Here is an 18,851-nt window from a genome sequence, read left to right as displayed (position 1 = left end):
AATTTTAGTAAATGCTCAAAAATTTTCTAGAATTTTGGAGTATAATTTTTCCCAAAATTTAAGAAGGAAAATGCTATTTATCTAGAAAAATAGCATCAAGAATTTTTCAAGACACATGTGACAAGTTTTAATTGCATGATTTATTTGTCTACTTCCTATTTTTCAGCCACACCTCCTTGAATTGTGGCAAATAGTGCATTGTGATTAGTTGCTCTTTATTCTTGAAGAATTTTTGATGTTTTTTTTCTAGATATATAACATTGCTCATTTAAGAATAGTCACGTTTCCTTTTCTAGAATAGGATAGGATGCTGCGAATAGCAAAAAAGAGGTCCCGATAGGATAAATTCAACTTTTCTCCAAAGGCAGCAGATACCTCCAAGATAGATAAGGCATATGTCATATTTATATGAAGAAAATAAACTTTTTTTTTTTTTGCTAAATATATATTTAAGAAAAAAGTTATCAATATGGCACTACTTAAACATAGACCCTTTAGACTCTTTTTTTCTTTTTTCAATTTTGTAAGAGAAAAAGACTTTTTTCAGATGATAATTAAACTTTTTTGGTACTGTTCAAGGTTCGAACATCAGACTTTACATATATCATGCATTGTCCTTACCAACCGAGTTAAGCTCACGGAGACCGATGATAATTAAACTAAAGTCGTACATACTTAATTTTTTAATGAAAAATTTATGTACTTTTTATTTTTATTTTTTTATGAGAGGGCTAGTTACGTACTTTAGTCAATCTATAATAACTGGCTCCATGAAATCCCTATTTTACCATAGTATTTTCTTTTCTATAATATATTCCTTATTCCCCAATTGGAGATTGCATATATGCAATCAATATAAAAACAAAAATGAAGATTGTTCCATAAGTTTCAAATTTTATTGTCTTAACTTCCCCATTTTTAAAGAAAAATAACTCAATAATCCAAAATTTGACCAAAAATTAAATAAAATTTGGTTAATGATTTATTTCAACTAGGATTCGAATTCCAAACAATTCTCCAAAGGAACAAAAATAGGAGAAATGTAATGCACAAGTTTCTTCAATTTTTTTTGGAAAACCGTACCAAGGACAAGTCTTAATTTGTTCTAATTGCTTGCATAGAATACATACATCACTTTCATACAATTGTATGTTCAAAGTAGAAACCGACTCAAATATCTAAAGGAACATTCTCATCTTTTCACCTCAGCCACACTCTCTTATGGATGCATGTCAATCCACAAAAAAAGTAATTAAGCAACCAAACACCTTCCTCAAATCCTTATATAAGAAATTCTCAATTGCCTCAAACATACATCAAACAAACCAAGTAACTCCTTCACACATTATTTCCTACTTAATTTCCATTTGGCATTGTTCTATATATCCTTGATCAACCTTACATTAATGGAGAGGGTGACACAGTTGGCATCAGAGAGGTCAGTGGTGATATTCAGCAAGAGTAGTTGTTGCATGTGTCACACAATCAAAACCCTCTTCAATGACTTTGGAGTGAATCCAGAAGTTCATGAACTTGATGAAATGAGTGGAGGGAGAGACATTGAACAAGCACTTTTAAGGCTTGGATGTAACCCTTCTGTGCCTGCTGTGTTCATTGGTGGTGAGCTTGTTGGTGGAGCTAATGAAGTTATGAGCCTTCACCTTAATAGGTCTTTGATTCCAATGCTTAGAAGAGCAGGAGCTATTTGGGTTTGATTAATTGAACTCTCATAAGTTATCAGCTACTATATATGTTATAATAAATCTGTTTTGGTTACTTTACTTGTATAATGATGAGATTATATATAGTATGGCCGGCAGGATATATTAATGCTACTGCAGCTATGTATGTATATTAGAAGATTAATGTAAGCTACGACCAGGTGATCGAGCTGAAGTGTTTGATGAGCTCAAGTTAAGGACGAATCGCTTGGAAGAACAAAAGTTTGAATTCAGGTTGGAAGATTTTATTTACCTCCCGATCAAACTCCGGATGATTAAAAGTCCTTCTCATGGAAAGAGAAGGGTTAAGACTAAAAAAATATATGAGTGTATGCTAATGTGTCATAATAAGGCTAATAAACTTGACTAATCAATGTGTAATAGCCTTTTTTTTTAATCAAATTTTGCCTTGTGTTTTTGCTAATTATAATAATTTTGATGAAATTTTAGATATATTTCGGACGTTTAAGTTTTTTTTTTTTATTAAGGAATTTCAGATGTTTAAGTTAGAAAGACTAGTCTCTCAAAATTGTAGACTATATTTCGGATGTCTAAGTTACAAAGGCTAATCTTTTAAAATATGAAGATTCATTTAAAGGACCGACATCTAGAATATATTGTTATATATAAAGTTTAATAAATCGTATGTTTTAAGCATCATGCTTGTAAATAGTAGTATGAACACTTTAACCAAACTAAATTCAAAAGAAGTCTTATCCAAAATGAAATAGGTTTGAAATTTTCCATTTTAATTAGAATGTTAGGCCAAGAGATAAGCAACAAAATCTGAGTTGCAACATTAATGCTGTAATGCATAGTTATTTATGTAAAAAAAAAAAAAAACCAAGTCGTAAGGAAATGGCATACTTTGTGACAAGAATCATTATCCATATGATAAGGCATTAATGCTAAATAATCGTGTATTATTCTTTCACTAAGTTGACAAATGCACAGGATGGAATAATTGCAAAGGTACAAGTGACTGCGGTACGTGTTTAACATGGTTTCCCTGTCACAACATCAAACTTACAAACAAAATGATACAACCAAATGCTAAGCCAATTTTTTTTTTTAGCAGCACAACACAAACCTAAGAGGAGAATGGCAATCCCATCTCTAAATCCTATCAACCATATGCTCCATTTATCAAGAAGCATCAATTTGCTAACAAGAAACTCATGGCCTAGACGAGGTACAACTTTGATAAGAATATTGTTGAGGATTCGATGTGAAAACTCACACCAATAACAACTTGATGTGTGGAGCAAGAGATAATTAAGCAACCAAAATCAAAGTGTATGGAACAATTAACACAAGCCAAAAGTAGAAAACAACAGCGAAAGAAAAGGAAGAGAGAACACAAAGAATTTGTTGACCCGGTTCGGTCCAAATTGACCTAGTCTGGGGGAGAGAGCAGCCCTCCGTTCCACTATATGATGAGTAGCGTTACAAAGAGATGGATTACAAGAATAAGTCTCCCGCCTAAGTCTACCCAAATCCCAGCCTCTTCCCGTAACCAAGAGACTCAATCCTAATAGTGTTTCCCAAGGTGAATCAACCCACAAACCCTAGTTTTGTTGCCAAGAGACAAACTCTATACAAACCCTAGTTTTGTTGTTGCCTTTGTAAACCCTTGTTTCAGCCCCTCTATCTCTCTTAAAATAGTCTGATACAAGGCCTATATTTATAGTAAAAGTTTTGCTTAAAATTTGGAACAAATCTGCACTGAAAATACGTTTTCTTTATTTCCTTCAGCGTACCATCGTGCCACGTTACGATTCCATCGTGGCACGATTTTTCCAGTGCTTTCCTCAGGATCTGCTTCAACCCATCGTGGCACGTTGCTCTCCATCGTGGCACGTTGCTCCTGATTTCTGAACCTGATTTTAAGTTAACTCTCACAATTCTCCACCTTGACTTCAAATCAGTGATGATGCCAAACCATCAACCACCATTGCTGCTCTTTCCCTTGTTCCCACTACACCAAGTAGCTCCACAAGTTTAAACCCTAACTTCTTCAATCATCGGAATGCCTTCCGCCCCTTTGAAGATCCTTGTGTCCAAACTACTCAAGGAATTTTAGGTAGTTCCACAAGTACACACCTTAACCTCTTCAGCCATCGGAATGTCTTCCGCCTTCTCGAAGATCCTTGTATCCAAACTACACTAGGAATTTCAGGTAGTTCTACAAGACTACACCATACCTCTTCAATACGAGACATCTCCCGCTTCCTTGAAGATCACCTTGCATCCAATCACCCTTGAATTTTTAGGGTAATTCCACAAGCCGTGCTATACATTCTTCAACCTCCGGAATGCCTTCCGTCTTCATGAAGAAATCCCTTGCTCACCACTAGAGCATAGCACCCAAGGTCCTCCATAGTCGTACTACTCCCGGTGTGTTCAACTCCACCTAAAGCTGAGCTTCCAACCTCTCAACTAGCAAATGAGTACATCCCACTATGTCTTCAACCTTGAACCTCCACCTCAACCGGTAGATCATGAGTATTCTTACCACCGCCTCTCCAGGCTGATGTTGAGTGTTTAACGTCTCTCCAGACGACTACCGCTCCACTAGGCATCAATCCCAAGGTGACCAACATCACCTTCATCCTCCAAAGAACACCACACCATCAGAGCACCCGCATCCTCAAGACGCACCTTAATGTTCTCAAAATCACCAATGATTTTGTTGAACTCCATAAGTTGCTCCATGATGGCCTTTGACTCCACCATCTTGAATGAGTAGAGTTGTTGCTTTAGGAATTTCCGATGAGCCAAAGACTTTGTCATATACAAAGATTCCAACTTTGCCCACATCGATGCCGCGGTTGGTTCCTTTGCTACTTCTCTCAAAACTTTATCTCCGAGGCACAAGACAATGGTACTCCTGGCCTTTTCCACCATCTCGGTCTTCTCCTCTCGTGTCATGGTGACCGGTAACGAACCTTCACCCTTCAAAGCTTTCTCACACTTTTGCTGTATCAACACCGCTTCCATCTTTACCTTCCATAACCCAAAATCGTTATCTCCGGTAAACTTCTCAATATCCCACTTCGAACCCATGGTACTTGATTATCCTTTGACCCTTGCCCCACGGTGGGCGCCAACTGTTGAGGATTCGATGTGAAAACTCACACCAATAACAACTTGATGTGTGGAGCAAGAGATAATTAAGCAACCAAAATCAAAGTGTATGGAACAATTAACACAAGCCAAAAGTAGAAAACAACAGCGAAAGAAAAGGAAGAGAGAACACAAAGAATTTGTTGACCCAGTTCGGTCCAAATTGACCTAGTCTGGGGGAGAGAGCAGCCCTCCGTTCCACTATATGATGAGTAGCGTTACAAAGAGATGGATTACAAGAATAAGTCTCCCGCCTAATTCTACCCAAATCCCAGCCTCTTCCCGTAACCAAGAGACTCAATCCTAATAGTGTTTCCCAAGGTGAATCAACCCACAAACCCTAGTTTTGTTGCCAAGAGACAAACTCTATACAAACCCTTGTTTCAGCCCCTTTATCTCTCTTAAAATAGTCTGATACAAGACCTATATTTATAGTAAAAGTTTTGCTTAAAATTTGGAACAAATCTGCACTGAAAATACGTTTTCTTTATTTCCTTCAGCGTACCATCGTGCCACATTACGATTCCATCGTGGCACGATTTTTCCAGTGCTTTCCTCAGGATCTGCTTCAACCCATCGTGGCACGTTGCTCTCCATCGTGGCACGTTGCTCCTGGTTTCTGAACCTGATTTTAAGTTAACTCTCACAAATATCTACAACTTAAAATTGGATGTCGATATAAGATAGAGAGATAACATGATCGTCATAAGCCTCGCGGATAAAATGACATCCACTTTGATGTATTTTGTACGCTCATGAAAAATAGTATTTGCAACAATTTGAATAACATTTGTATTGTCAACATAAAAAGGCATCGACTCTTTTTGAGAAAATTCAAGTTCATCCAAATGACCACAGAGCCAAATAATCTCATAACAAGCCGTAGACAAGACATGATACTCAAATTTAGTAGATGATTTGGACACTATTTCTTGCTTCTTACTTTTCCATGAGATCAACGATGAACCAAGAAACATACACTAACCAATGATATATCGACGAGTGTCAGGACGCATGATCCAAGAAGCATCGCTATAAACAATCAATTTAGGAGTTTTCCCAACAAGAAATAATATACTTGTTGAGAGGTAACTTTCAAGTAGCAAATTTTTTTTTTTTTTTTTTTGAAGAAATCAAAATGAAATATATTAACAGCGGCGTTGGAAGCCCTTCAGTACAAGGTGTACTAAAGGATTCAACCCGACAAACAAGCAATCACAAAGTATAATTACAAACAGAAAACAGTCAGTCGACACCCAGACAACCTAAAGGGTCCGACCACCAACTGTGAGTACCGTACACGAAAGTGGTTTTATTGGCTTTCAGCCACCACAACGAATGAAATTTAACTTTATCTACGAGCTTCTCAATTGATGCTTCAGTGTTGTTGAACAATCTATTATTTCTTTCATTCCACACCAGCCAAATACAGAGAAGCCATAATAATTGTAAGAATGAACGACGAGCTCTTGAGTGACCAGAATAATGAATAAATTGATGAAAATGATCTCGGATATTTTCAGCGTCTACACCGGAAACACCAATCCAAGATCTTATATGCTGCCAAAGAGACCCAAAAACGGGACAATGAAGGAATAAATGAGATGTAGACTCTGCTTGACCGCATCCAGACACGCACTGATTGTCTAGTACCTGAGCAATACCGCGCCTTCGAAGATTTATTTTAGTTGGTAACCTATCTTTCAGCAAACGCCACGCAACAATGGAAACTTTCAAAGGAACCTGCTTATGCCATACAAGATTCGTTGTTGTGTCAAGAATTGGAGAAGCCGTAGCTGTCAAAGCATAGTATGCACCTCTGACTGTATATCCGTCATGGATGTCCGGGTCCCATTGCCACCTGTCTGAAACATTAGACTGAACAACAACATTAGCTAATAAAGTCCTACACTCCTCTACCATCTCCTCCTCCCACACCCACAACCGTCTCCTCCAACCCCACGCCTCACCTCCAACCCTCCATCCTGCCACATACATGTCCGCCACAGTGGTATACTTATTTGTTGAAAGATCAAACAAACGAGCAAACCTCCTACATAAAGGAGCATCTCCTACCCATCTATCCAACCAGAACAAGGTATTAGCTCCATCTCCTATAACTTTCGACACCCTCTCCTCAAACCAGCCCCCGCCTATCTCACCTATCCCATCCCTAATCTTCGCTATCTCCCTCCACCAAGAAGAAGCTCTCCGGCCCCCAACCTCCAACCTCCCCGCCTCCTCACCATATTTCGCCACCAAAACCTTATACCAAAACCCGCCTCTATCAACTAACATCCTCCAACACCATTTACCTAACAATGCTATATTAAATTCCTTCAATTGTCTCACCCCCAAACCTCCTTCCTCCTTTTTTAAACAAATAGAGCTCCAAGCAATCCAGGAAATTTTCCTGTTAACCTCACACCCTCCCCAAAAAAAATTTTTAAAAATAGATTCAATGAGAGAAATGATACCTGACGGAGCTTTGAAAAAGGAAAGGGCGTAGACAGGAAGCGATGTCAGGACAGACTTAAGAAGAATTAAACGGCCCCCAAAAGATAAAAAGCGACTTTGCCACCCCGCCAATCTAGTCTTAATAGTATTTATCACAGGTGCCCAAAACACTAATTTACGAGGATCTCCTCCGATCGGCAAACCAAGATACAAGAACGGAATTTTCCCCACTTTACAATTTAATATGGAAGCCGCCTCAACCAACCAAGACTCCCCAATATTAATGCCAACCAATAAGCTTTTGTTAAAATTCACTTTAAGACCAGACATATCCGCAAACAGAGTCAACACCGCCCTTAGCGCTCGCACATTAGCCCAACTTTTCGTACCAAACAAGAGCGTATCATCTGCAAATTGCAGATGAGACACTACCACCGAATTTGTCATGCCAACCCCGTAGCCTGTATACAAATTATTATCCACCACAGAGTTCATCATCACATTTAATCCCTCAGAAGCTAACAAAAATAGAAAAGGAGAAAGAGGATCTCCTTGACGCAAGCCCCGTTGCAAGGGAAACTCATCTGTTGGACTTCCATTTACTAAAACTGATGCAGTAGCTGTGCTCACACACTCTTTTATCCATTTCCTCCACAACGGTGGAAAAGCCATTTTATTCATAACTGTATCCAAGTACCCCCAATCCACCGAATCATATGCTTTTTCAAAATCTACTTTAAAAAGTAACAGCTCTCTTTTTGTTTTTTGAGCCTCATCAACCACCTCATTAGCAATTAGAATGCCATCTAAAATTTGTCTTTCTTTTACAAAAGCTGACTGTGTCTCTGAAACAACCCGCCCAATTATCAACCTCAACCTATTGGCCAACACTTTTGATAAAATTTTATACAAGCACCCTACCAATGCTATTGGACGAAAATCATTTACTCTCTGAGGGCTATCGACTTTTGGAATAAGAGCTATAAAAGTAGAATTTATACCTCTTGAAAGTTTGCCATTCCTATGAAATTCAGATATAAATTTCAAGTAGCAAATTATATAGATTCTTCATAGAAAATTTGAGAAGAATAGAAATATCATTCATGGCGGTAGAAAGGCAACGAAACATAAATTGATTATAAAAAAAGTCACATTCATAAAAATATGAAAGTGATGGTTAGAGACATCGTAACACACAAAACCCTTTTGAGAGTGATTGTACTCTCATGCGCATTGAACAAGCTATGTTCTAAGCTTATGTTTTTCAAACGGAGGTAAGTGAACAAAACACGCACATCCAAAAACCTTGGTAGAATAAGATGTGTGCCACTCAAGTAAATGACAACCCTAAAAAAGCATCTTGTCATTTACTTTTCATTGGTAGAATAAGATGTATTTCTAGAATTGCTTTTTGTTGAAGGTACTCATGAAACTTATGAAGCATGTATTTTTTAACGTTTACAAGAAATTGCGCCTCAACATATATCATACATTTTTTAAACATAGAAAACACTTTAAATTTAGAATGGTGAAAATACATCCTAGTAAAATGATTGTAATGGAATTGAGACAAAAAAAAAATGCTCGATTGTCCTCGAGTTTTTATTTTTTATTTTTTTTATAGCCTATTGCCTAACAAATTGAGTGTTTATTTTTCCCACCATGAACATTTGTTTCAGATTATATAACTGAAATGTTGTAAAATAAAGATTGTGATTTTAATGTGTTTTCACATTCACATCTTTTAAATTATATAATCTAAAATATTGTATGACATTCGAGAAGGTAGAAATGTGAGATAGGTCTCTAACAAATTATAGGTAGATGGGCCTCACCCATTTTGACTGTTCTTGTAATGAAGGGGAAAAAGAACAAAAAGAGATAGGTTTCTCCGGGTCCGTTTGGATTGGCTTTTGCAAAGCCAAAATCAATTTTATACAGTTTCAAAAGTAATTCTACAATATTCCAACATGTTTGGTTTGACTTTTCAGAATTACTTTTATCCTCCAAAAGCAATTCTCCATGAAGCTACAAATCCTAGCTTCTAGCTTTTCTAGAATCAATTCTCCAATAAATTTTATATTTTATTATTACAACCTATTATTTTCCTTTATTGCCCTTTATCAATTCTCCTTCTTTATCAATTCTCCTTTAGCTATGTCTATTTTAGTAATTATACATTCAAAAGCAATTTTGATCAAAATCATCCAAACAACATTCTGTTTGTTTAATCAATTCTACATAATTGTATCCAAACATAAATCAATTCTCTCAGAATCAATTCTGTCAGAATCAATTCTATCATAATCAATTCTGTCAGAATCAATTATATTCAAAGTTGAACCAAACACACACTCCATCAATCAACAAACGACGAGTTTTGCAATGTTGTGTTGAATTGGAGACTTGATTGAGAAACAAGACTAGAGGCACGACACAATCACACGAGAAAAAGGGCTTAGCTTGTTTGTTCTTGTTTGTTATGCGGCAGCTCTCCCTTTACTCCTCTAGGCATCACTCTCACTCACCCTCACGTGGGGTCGGTGTTACACACATATTTTGATGTTTTCCCTCTGACCAATAACTCAAGTCTCAAGTACCGACGAGACACCTGGCTGGTCCCACCTATGCATGCAGAGCCCCACACTGTCACACATGCACATGGAACCCACACCTTAGTTAGATGAGTTTACAAATGTGGGTGTATAATAACTTCATTTTTAGACATGGTTAACTACATTTGTGAATAATCATGTCTTATTACAAGGTGTGGTGTTGGGTCCATTGTTGAAGTTATGGGTACGTAGAATTTATATGACATGAATCAAATGTGTAATAATTTACTACAATAATCCACTTAGTGAGAATATGTGAGTTAATGTAATTTTGTTTTTTGAAATACTAAAAAGAAGGGGACTGGCTTTGTCAATTTTTTTTACTCCGTTAGATTCCGAAATTAGTCATGAAAATGAACAAAATGCATAACAATGCATTCGACAAAAATAGAAATTTACTTCCTTCAACAAAACCATGAGACATCTATATTTTTTGTACATAATGCTATCAAAAGAGTTAAAATCTTCTTCATTTAGCAAAAGAAATGGAATTTGCAATTTGTAGAGAGAGATAGATACAAAAAATAAATGATGGGACTTATCACTAAGTGGGTATCACCATCATTAATTATTTTATACTTTTTTTGATTTTTTTTATATCTTTATCTCTTTAAATGAAAGAAATTGAGAGAAACATAAATTGAGAGAAACATAAAATTACCTAATTTTATGTTAACATGTCATCTTTATCACTTTCCAATATAATTTTGTATTTAATACTTGGTGTTTCACGAATCACCACATTTGTTTATACCTATAAAATAAAAAAGGGTCATGACACACGTTAAGAAGTTAAAAAAGAAATTAATCAATAAATACAAAAGTTAAAAAGATGAAATTTAAAGCATTTCAAATTAAGAATACACAATTTTCAAAATTTTATTTCTACTCTTCGTTTCTTATCTTGTGCACTTATGACACTAGTTAGCATTTTCCAATAAAAAAAATGATAAATAGTCATTTTTGTAACGAATGATCATAATAGTTTTTCAATGTATCAAAATTTTAAAATAACTCTATTGTGTATTAAGTTAGTCAAAATAGTCTTTGATGTTAAAATGTTCCGCTAATAATATTGTCATATCAATTCTTCAATATATTTACTTATTGTCAGTCTCTATAAATACTTATTGTCATATCAGTCTCTATAAATATTTATTGTCATATCAGTCTTTATAAGAAAACAGTTGTTGTCAGCATCATAGACTATTATGATTATGACTAACAGAATGTGCAATCAAATACCAGCTATTGTGACCATTTGTTGCAGAAACAAAAATAACTATTTACCGAATCAAGAGAGGGTAACTAGGTCCCTAAAAAAAGGGAGGGTAACTACGAACTAACAACGGTAATAAAAACAGGTTATAGTTACTACTACAACGAATCTCAATATTTTAACTGCTTTCTGATTCCATTGTTGGGACTTGGGATTTTCAACACACTTCTCTCTATTCGGTGCCGTTTCTATTTCCGTGTTTTTTGTTTCCCAACAACTTCCTTACTAACCAAACATCATCAACTTTCTCGGTGAGATTCCTTGTCACTAACTAAGAATGTTGTTGTTTTATACTACTACTACTACTACCATTTTCAGTGTTGACTTTGTTTTTGCCAAGTTTTGTAGTATTCATTTTCTGGGCCAATGAAAAGTTACAATCTTTGATGATAATGTAGCTATAACTAGCTACCCTTTTGTGTGGTTTTGTTTTCAATTTGTTTCTTCTTCACTGACTGTGATTTTTTAGTTGATGTGTTTCATGTATTTGAAGCTTTTGAAGAAGAAGAAGAATAAAGATGTTTGGATTCTCTCGTAAACACAAGAAACTTGGCAGGTTAAGATTTAGTACAATTCTTTTTCTTTTTGGTTCTCTAGAAATTTCAATTGTTTCTTTTAAGTTTTAAGTCTATTGATTGATGCTTTTTATTACTGTGTTATTGTTTTTGTAGAGTGAAGAAGGTTCAACTTTCTGATACCACTCAAGGAACTAGAAGTCCTATTAGGCACCCTAAACGAAATGCAAACTCTACTGTAAGCTTTTTCAGCTTCATTCTTTGTGTTGGGTTGAATTTTGGAACAGTGAGTGTGGTTATTACTAAGTTTTTGGCTTCTTTTAGGATGATGGGGTTGAAGGGTCAAGTGGTCATTCTGAGGAAATTGATTGCCAATTTTCTTCTACTGGACCTGAGATAAGTAACTGTGCATCAGGTAGTTCAGAGAATTGGATGGTGTTGTCAATTGCAGGGGATAAGCCTACTCCTAGATCCTATGTATGTAATTATGGGAATGTTTTGTTTCATTTTATATTTCTTGTCTATTTGAATTGACTTATTTGAGTTTATCTACTAGCATAAACGCTTTTGTGACCGTTCAGAAGAGCTTATAGAAACAACTTATGACATATCTATAAGCTCTCCAGGATAGCTTATGAAAACTTCTTATATGATTAAAGTTTGATTTTTTTTTTTTTTTTTTTGTCATTTGTAATAGAAATCACTTGAAAGCACTTATATGATAAGCTCTTGTGCTATAAACACTTAATTAAGTTGTTTATCCAAATATGGTCTTCGTCATACGTCATAATTTGTAGAAATGTTATGAGCTGTTATTGTTAAGTACTGACTACTGATCTGTTATTCATTGGAATAGCATGCAGCCTGTGTCATTGAGAATAAGATGATAGTGGTTGGTGGTGAATCTGGAAATGGATTGTTAGACGATGTGCAGGTGAGTGAGGGAACATTTCTAGTTTTGGAATTAGAAAAATTATGATTGAGAGATTGTTGTTTCTATATGAGCATTAATATTGACTAATTATTTGGTTGTTGATTAATCACATCAACATACTATTCATTTCATTGGCAGGTTCTAAATTTTGACAAATTTTCATGGACCACTGTGTCATCTAAGCTATACTTGTCACCAAGTAGCCTGCCGTTACAGATTCCAGCTTGCAAGGGTCATAGTTTGGTATATAAATATATGCTTTTGTCAATAATTGTCAGCATTCAGACATGTTTAATTATTTTTTTCAAAATGACCTTAATAATGGCATGATGCTCTCATCATAGACATGGAATAACATGTCTGTTTAGATGAAAAGTTCATGAAATCCACCCTTAGTAAATTGAGGCTGCTACAAATGAGATGCTTACTAATGCAACCAATCGAATTTCATTCATAACTGACGATAGGTTTCCAATAAGTATATTTTAAGAGCAGCATTGTCATGTTGATGCCTCATACGGTGTTATATGATTCTCTGTGTTGGAAAATATAATTTATTTGATATGGAGAGAAAGGATGTTCTACAGGAATTTAGGCAACTAGAAAAATCTATTTTTTGAGTGTCCTGTTGTTCTCATATATGGTTTCTATCTATAGTTGTTGCATTCAACTGTGATTTATGTGACTTTTAATATTTTTTTTTCTTTTGGTCCTTTGTATGCACTTCATATAATTGATGACTGGCATAACGATGATTTTTGGTGAAAGCTACCCGAGTTAACCAGAAAAAAGAGGAGAAATAATCAATATATTTTTTTATGATATTAACATTTTAGGACCTTAAAATTCGAAGATAAATTTTATCAAAAGCTTTCTAAGAGATTTACAAGAAAAAAGGAAAAGAAAAGGACATTTTTCTATACTTAAAAATCGGAGTATTCGCCAGATGCAGTTAAAATTTGCAAATACAAACCTATCTCGGAGGAAAATGGAGAGTTTAGGGCTGTTGTTATGACTCTTATAGTTGAGCTTCCATTCTATGTTGTTATATTTACCTGATTTAAGTGCATATCTTTTAATGGTTTGCTGTTTTAAATTCATACTATTTTTCAATGTAATCCTATCTCAATTCTCTTATGCTTGATAATAATTTGACACCAGGTTTCTTGGGGGAAAAAGGCACTCCTCATTGGAGGGAAAACAGACCCAGGAATCGACAAAATATCTGGTTTAACCCCATGTCATTTGCAAATGTAATAGCTTTGTCCTGATTCATGTTGTGGAGTTCTTCTAATTGTCATTTTTTGCTTTTTTTAGTATGGGCGTTTGACACAGAGACCGAGTGCTGGTCACTCATGGAAGCAAAGGGAGACGTACCGGTAGGAATATTGAAAATGCAAATTCCTGTTTTGTAGAAAGTTGATATTAGGGATTGTTTATGTACATTTTCACAATCTAAATATTAGGACATGTGCTATATTTTAAACATCATTTCCTATCAGAATAGTCAACATATCATGGATATTTACATGCATGAAGAAGGTGTGGTTCTCACACCTGATTTGATTAGCTAAGTAGTCAGGCAGACATGAAACTAAACAATTGCAAACAAAAAAGATAGAAAAATAAAATTATTACATGGACTACCAACATGTCATAATTTAATTTCTTTCATTTAAATCTCTATAGGCAGTACTGACCAAATATTTTGTTCTTGGCAGATTGCTCGCAGTGGCCATACAACTGTTAGGGCAAACTCTACTTTAATATTGTTTGGGGGAGAAGATTGCAAAAGGAGGAAACTGAATGATCTACATATGTTTGATCTCAAGTCCTTGACATGGCTTCCACTTCACTGCACGTAAGTGTTCACGAAATTTTTATGATTTTTTTGTTTAGAAAAGGTTAGAAATCAAAAGTTTGGATTTTGAAGGGACTACCTACTCACAACAACATGATATAAACGCGTTTCCATGCATCTGAAATTTAATCTGCACTTATTTTTCCCTTGTACTACCTCCTGAAAGATTATATTACTTCAGGGGAACAGCACCTTCTCCAAGATTCAACCACGTGGCATCTCTTTATGATGGTAAAATTCTTTTTATATTTGGAGGAGCAGCAAAATCTAAGACATTGAATGATTTGTATTCACTCGACTTTGAAACGGTGTGTGAGCTCTCCGTTTAGTTATATTGTGATGAAACCTATTGATTTCCAATATGCAAATTAAATATTCATTTCTTATATCCAGATGGCATGGTCAAGAATAAAGGTGCGTGGTTTCCATCCATCACCAAGAGCTGGTTGCTGTGGTGTTTTATGTGGCACTAAGTGGTATATTACAGGCGGTGGAAGCAGGAAAAAACGTATGTTTTAATATAACAAGAATTTGCCCATGTCTCTCATTTCTTTACCTTTTCTTTCAACGCTAACTGCAAGGGAAATAACAAAAACGGTTGTATATCAAAATAAGCATTAAAGTTTTCAAGGTTTTTCTCACCTGAGGAAGTTAATAAAAGTAAATTTTAAGTTCAAATGTCATTGGAAATTTGGAATGATGGCTTTTATGCATAGAGCTATTATCTCTTCAATTTATTCTATTTCCTTACAAATTTTAACTTTCCTGTATACTTTTCAGGACATGGAGAGACTTTGATATATGATATTCTAAAAAATGAATGGTCTGTAGAAATTGCACCGCCTCCTTCTTCTATCACTACCAACAAGGTGAACATTTTATTTTTCCTGTCATGTTTACGTATCATTAATCTATTGCTAGTATCATGTTTTAATTACACTGTTTACTCATTGAATATAATGCATCAACACTTATTCCATTTAGTCTTTTGCACTTATAACTCAGATTTTGTTCAAGGTAGTGGGAATTAGTACTAAAATCCCACAATTTGGCCTCCTGGTTAAATGGAAGTTCATTAGACATGTTTTGGCTTTAATCTTACTGATGAAAACCTTCGCTAGGATTTAATTTTCCTCAGTTTTCAAATATGAAATTTTGTTCAACATATAAACTGAAAATTGTATGTATTTGTAATAGATGTTATTTACATGCTTGATAGCATGCTTATGATTTCCGTTGTATTAGCAGGGTTTTAGCCTGGTCCTTGTGCAGCACAAGGAAAAGGAATTTCTTGTTGCATTTGGGGGATCCAAAAAAGAGGCATCAAATCAGGTTTAACAAATGTATAAAGTAATTGTTATGAGTTTATTTTTTATTGAACTTCTGAGTTTTAACCTTTTATTTTTCTTGGCTGTGACAGGTGGAAGTGTTGAAAACAGAAAAAAATGAATCCGCTTCCAGAAGACAACCGACTACCAAAGGTCCAGGATCTATACTTGAAAAACATTCGTCTTCCACTCAACTTAGAAATGACTCTTCCCAACGTTTTATCGACCCTGTTGCTATACAAAATCTAGCATCTGCAATTAAACGTGGTTCTGAAAGGAAATCTTTGTCGGAATCTCTGTTCGTACAAGATTCTGGCTCTCTCCCTACCAACATCTTCCATAACAGTCAATTTGATCATGATGAAGAATTCAATGTAGATGATAGGATTGACAGGCATTTGGAAGATGAAAGTTCTTTCCCTCAGGTAAAACAGAAGTTCTTTTTTATCATAACCATGCTCTAATGTGGTTTTAATGTATGATGGTTGAATTTGAATACTTATCGTTCAACAACTACAAAATATTCAACCATTTCATTTATATCAAGGTTTGATTGTGCTTTTGGTTCCTCGAGATTTTTCTGCCTATTAGTTTCCTTCATTTCCTAAGCTAAGCACATACAATCCTACAATCAATTTTTTTCTATTACTCATTTTTATCCTAGGGTTTGGGTTTTAATGATGAACTTTTGATATAAAATAATTTTAGAAGTTGGAAAGTTGGTAAAAGTTGATGAATATTGCAGGAGTTTGTGAGAGATTAGGATTTGAAGAAGGGAAAAGTGGAGACTTTTTAGGAGCAGAATTTAATGTTTTTGGTGAGCTTTCGGTTGAAGCATGTTTAAAACTAGTTAACCAATTCAATTTGCAAAGATTTCTGGTAGAAAATGGGAGTTCGAAAGTTTCAAGTAGAACTCGTAACAGTTAAAGAAATTGAGGGATCAAATTTTCCCAAGAAGTTATTGCAGAATCAAAATTAGCCGTAGTATAGACATTAAAATTGAAATTAAGCCTATATGTCATATGTTATTTTCAACATTCTATAATGAAAAATTGGAACCAATTACTTTGATGAGAAGTGACCCTGATGATGAGGGGCTTAGCCCTCCTTTGACGACAAAAAAAAAGTGACCCTGGTGCTAATACTTGTGATAAAACAATAACGAGTTTCAAATTTGTATATATTGTTGGAAAATCAGGCGATGTCGTGGTCTCATGAGTGTATTTTATTTCATTTTGTTATAATTCAGATCTTTTATTCCAATCATTCCATGATTCAATAAACATACTTTATTATAATCTCTATTTAAACAATCGCTGTATAAAACATAATAACATTTTTATGCTGTCTTCCTGCATATACTTCAGGCAGCAGATCACAGAACAAATCAAAATGACCCTGGATATCAGATGCACACGAGAGGAGCCAAAATCAATATGGAGGAACAGGTTTTGGCATCTGGGGATTCTTTTCGAAAAAATCTAGCTTTTGGAAACCTCGAGGTAGAAAGTGATCACGGGTCATTGCCTGAAAACATAAATTCATCAGGATCACTGTCTACTACTTCAAATATATATAATTATTATGAAACTAAAGTTTCCTCCCTGATAACAAAATTTGGCATTCTGGAAGCACAATTGGCAGCTTCATTAGCAAGCAAAGAAGCTGCTGAGAAAAATCTAGCATCTGCTTTTAAAAACAAACAAGAAATGGATAAAACAATGGCTGACACGCTACAGGAAATTGAATTACTGAGAGAGAAGCTGGTCGGTGCAGAGTTAGCTCAAGAAGAGGCCAACAACCTATCTAACATTGTCCACTCCGACAATGTAAGGCTTGAACATGATGTGGCTTTTCTGAAGGCTGTTTTAGATGATACACAAAAGGTATATATGACATTTCATTTTATGGTATAATTTGTATGCCTGTAAAATGCTAATATTGAATGTGTTAAACTTAGCAGGAATTGCACTCTACAAGAGGAGTTCTTGCAGGAGAAAGAGCCAGGGCATTCCAATTGCAGGTACATCCTTGGATTGATCACAACTCTATTTCTATATTTTTGTGTATTTGGTTTCAGAAAATATTTTCTGTTTTTAGTTTATATTTTCAATTTAATTACAAAAATGGCAATTTGTTTTTTACCTTGCTGTTTTTAAAAGTTTTGTACATAAATTAGTGAAAATAACTTTTATGTTCAAAATCTTGAAAACTGAAAATATAACAAAAAATACAGGTTTTTGGCAATTTTCGTAATTAAATATGTAGAAGGAGAAAATGAAAACCAAACTTGCCAGTTTTTTTTTTCTTCAGGATTTTGGTAAACCATGTAATTTTATGTTTTATATGATCAATTATGTTGTTAAGGGTGAGGAATCTGAGGTGCCACTCATTGTGACTTCTGAACAGCATAATTTGTTTTGAAGTATACTTTCAGACACCACAAAATTTGCATTTTTTATAAAGAATGTCACCATACTTGGGTTTCTTAAACATGTTGCAATCTGTTTTGACTGCATAGGTTGAAGTTTTTCATCTCAAACAGAGACTGCAATCAATGGAAAATCGAGCACCTACTCCCAGGAAACCTTTTCATGTGCAATGAGGTGTTCTTGATGGTCAAATATAACAATCAATTTCAGCAAACCAAAAATGATGACACAAAGCTCATATTACTATTAGGACATATATGGGAAGTGCATTTTGAGGGTGGCGATGAAGACTTGGACAACCTCTAAAGATGCAGTGTTAATGCATTACTGGAACTGCCAATTGTTCAGATCAAATATGACAAAAATGAATCCATACAGAAATGAGATTTTAGAACATTTCAGATTCATTGAAACGGCTAAATATTAGTTATAGTCCAGTCATTAACTGTAATTGTAATTGAATTATGGTATATTTAAAAATATTTTTAACATATTTTGCAAAAGTACTCAATTTTGAGAATAAGTCGGCATATCATTTTCTAGAACATTTTTAATGATATTTTAATAGAGGAAAACACCATAA

At 34.9% G+C, this 18,851-nt stretch overlaps 1 protein-coding gene and 1 pseudogene across 4 annotated transcripts; both read left to right on the top strand.

Annotated features, from left to right (window-relative positions):
* Positions 1 to 1,303: 1,303 nt before the first annotated feature.
* On the top strand, positions 1,304 to 2,095 carry LOC146944350 (monothiol glutaredoxin-S2 pseudogene; annotated as a pseudogene). Its single transcript, XR_015025905.1, has one exon. The product of XR_015025905.1 is annotated as a monothiol glutaredoxin-S2 pseudogene (transcript).
* Positions 2,096 to 11,348: 9,253 nt separating this feature from the next.
* On the top strand, positions 11,349 to 18,791 carry LOC146944349 (uncharacterized). Of its 3 annotated transcripts, none has more exons than XM_085742743.1 (17): positions 11,349 to 11,449; positions 11,692 to 11,754; positions 11,870 to 11,951; positions 12,038 to 12,190; positions 12,570 to 12,647; positions 12,786 to 12,890; positions 13,809 to 13,875; positions 13,965 to 14,026; positions 14,369 to 14,508; positions 14,690 to 14,816; positions 14,902 to 15,016; positions 15,289 to 15,377; positions 15,757 to 15,840; positions 15,929 to 16,261; positions 17,204 to 17,722; positions 17,800 to 17,859; positions 18,358 to 18,791. In XM_085742743.1, the coding sequence occupies exons 2-17, from the start codon at positions 11,717 to 11,719 to the stop codon at positions 18,439 to 18,441; spliced, it is 2,136 nt and encodes a 711-aa protein (XP_085598869.1). In that variant the 5' UTR covers positions 11,349 to 11,449; positions 11,692 to 11,716; the 3' UTR covers positions 18,442 to 18,791. The 3 variants fall into 3 exon arrangements, with proteins under 3 accessions (XP_085598869.1, XP_085598867.1, XP_085598868.1); XM_085742741.1 differs by having other exon boundaries at positions 11,668 to 11,754; XM_085742742.1 differs by having other exon boundaries at positions 11,349 to 11,754.
* Positions 18,792 to 18,851: the final 60 nt, after the last annotated feature.

The sequence above is a fragment of the Medicago sativa genome, chromosome 2, assembly GCF_051527215.1.
Source record: "Medicago sativa cultivar Bolivia chromosome 2, Bolivia_mono, whole genome shotgun sequence".
NCBI classification, from domain to species: domain Eukaryota; kingdom Viridiplantae; phylum Streptophyta; class Magnoliopsida; order Fabales; family Fabaceae; genus Medicago; species Medicago sativa.
The sequence above is the reverse complement of the archived record's forward strand: the minus strand, read 5'-3'. Positions and strand labels throughout refer to the sequence as shown.